Source organism: Elephas maximus, chromosome 3 (genome assembly GCF_024166365.1).
Source record: "Elephas maximus indicus isolate mEleMax1 chromosome 3, mEleMax1 primary haplotype, whole genome shotgun sequence".
NCBI classification, from domain to species: domain Eukaryota; kingdom Metazoa; phylum Chordata; class Mammalia; order Proboscidea; family Elephantidae; genus Elephas; species Elephas maximus.
The window spans coordinates 26,071,472-26,073,917 of record NC_064821.1 but is presented as its reverse complement, the minus strand read 5'-3'; the positions used below and the strand labels follow the sequence as shown (position 1 = coordinate 26,073,917).

Here is a 2,446-nt window from a genome sequence, read left to right as displayed (position 1 = left end):
TTGTCAATGCTTCCGTCACAATAAATAGCTTGCTGTACAAAGCTAACTCAGAGTCGTATCTTTTTCCTGGGTTAGGACCCCTACCCCAATTCCCTCACCTCACTACATCATCTCAGCTACACTATTCTTTGAAGCCTGACTCTTTTCTGATAACATCTCTTCGATGGATTTTTTTTCCATTTTTCTACCTTGAACTATTTGGCATTGTATGACAGTTCTACTTTTTAACGTTTTATTTTGACATAATCTCAGATTTACAGAAAAGTTGCATGAACAGCACAAACAATCCTCAAATATCAACATTTTATGCATTCACCCCCATTTTTCTCTCTCCTCTCCCTCCCTTCTCTTCTGCCCCTTCATTTTCCACTTCCTCTTCTCCTCCTCCTGCTCTTTCCCTCTCCCTCCTTCTTCTCCTTCTCTTTCTCTCTAGTAACTTTTCTGAACCATTTGAGAGTAAGTTGCATTTCAGATACAGTGCCCCTTTGCCTCTAAATCTTCAATATTTCCTAAAAACAATGATATATAACCACACTAAAAACGTGGAAATCAGCATTGATATAATGCTATTACCAAATCTACAGAGCTCATTCATATTTCAACAGTCATACCAGTAGGTGCATTTTTAGCAAAAGAAAATCCCAGGTTGTACACTACATTTGGTTGACATATATCTCTTTTGCGTCTTTTCATCTGGAACAGTTCCTAGACTTTCTTTGTTTTTTATGACATTGACATTTTGAGGGGTACAGCTCAAGTATTGCGTAGACTAACCCTCAATTTGGTTCTTTTCTGGTGTTCCTTAATCTTTAGATTAAGGGCATGTATTTTGGGCAGGAATCTCACAGAAGTAATGGTGTGTCCTTTTCAGTGTATCTTGTCACTAGGCACGTGATGTTTACTCGTCCTGTTACTGAAGCTCCACGACCATCTGACAGAGTTGTTATAAAATGGATGTTTAAGAAAGATAGCTGGGATTAGAGATCTCATTTTCTAGGGTTCCATGAAATTTATAAGAAAAGGAAGTCCAATTCTTAGACAAAGTGACTGACTCCATAAATAACTTGAGTGAGAAGCATGGTCAACCTTGATATTATGTAGAAAATGCCTGCCTGCTGTTAATTGGTGTTGTTCTTGTCTCGTCCTTCATAGATACATTAGCCACATGGAAACTGAAAACCAAACAGGAGTTTTAGAGTTCATCCTCCTTGGATTCTCTGAGGACTTGGAACTGCAGCCCTTCATATTTGGGCTTTTCCTGACCATGTACCTGATCACTGTGCTTGGGAACCTGTTCATCATCTTGGCTGTCAGCTCTAATCCCCACCTCCACACCCCCATGTACTTCTTCCTCTCCAACCTGTCCTTGATCGACATTTGTTTCAGCAGCACCATAGTCCCTAAGATGCTGGTGAACATCCGCACACAGAAGAAAGCCATCACCTATGTGGACTGCCTCACTCAGGTCTATTTTTCCATGCTTTTTCCTATTCTGGATACTCTACTCCTGACTGTGATGGCCTATGACCGGTTTGTGGCCATCTGTCACCCTCTGCACTACACGGCCATCATGAATCCCTGCCTCTGTAGCCTGCTGGTTTTTACTACCTGGTTCACTGGTGTCATGATATCCCTCCTCCATATTTCTTTGATGATGCACCTGACCTTCTGTAAAGATCTTGAAATCCCACATTTTTTCTGTGAACTGACAAAGATTCTCAAGCTGGCCTGTTCTGATACCTTCCTGAACAGCACGTTGATATATTTTCTGACTGGTGTGCTGGGGGTTTTTCCCTTCATTGGGATCCTTTTCTCTTACTCACGAATTGTCTCATCCATCAGGAAGATGTCCTCATCTGGGGGAAAGCAAAAAGCATTTTCCACCTGTGGGTCTCACCTCTCAGTTGTTTCTTTATTTTATGGGACAATTGTTGGGGTCTACTTCACCTCTGCAGTGACTCACTCCTCCCAGAAGGTCTCAATAGCCTCAGTGATGTACACAGTGGTCACTCCCATGCTGAACCCCTTCATCTACAGCCTGAGGAACAAGGATGTCAAGAGGGCCCTGGGAATGCTCCTCAGCAGAGTGGCCTCTTGTCTGTGATGGATCCATTGGCCCCAGAACTAAGAAGATTTGTAGGTATCAATGGTAAAGCACTTTTGATTCTGAAGTTAGGTCAAATCCCAACTCTTGAATCTCTCAAATCACCTTACTCTTTTACCTGATCCTGGTGGGTATAAGACTTTGCCCTCTTATAGTTTTTACATACTTTTTAACAACTAATATCCGTAATTTCTTTGATGGCATTTCTGCCCTATCTTCTGCCCAAAAATTATGTCCAATGACTTTTGCTATCATGCCAAGAGCAATTCTGAAATTGCTTTTTTAATTCCTTTGTGATCCTTCTGTCATCTTTCTTACTTCCACAATAGTGAGTTCTAACCT

The 2,446-nt window shown here is 41.4% G+C and overlaps 1 protein-coding gene across 1 annotated transcript; it reads left to right on the top strand.

The window, feature by feature from the left end:
- Positions 1–1,165: 1,165 nt before the first annotated feature.
- Positions 1,166–2,104, top strand: LOC126072094 (olfactory receptor 7D2-like). The gene has a single exon (XM_049876761.1). It carries the CDS (start codon positions 1,166–1,168, stop codon positions 2,102–2,104), a length of 939 nt encoding a protein of 312 aa, XP_049732718.1.
- Positions 2,105–2,446: the final 342 nt, after the last annotated feature.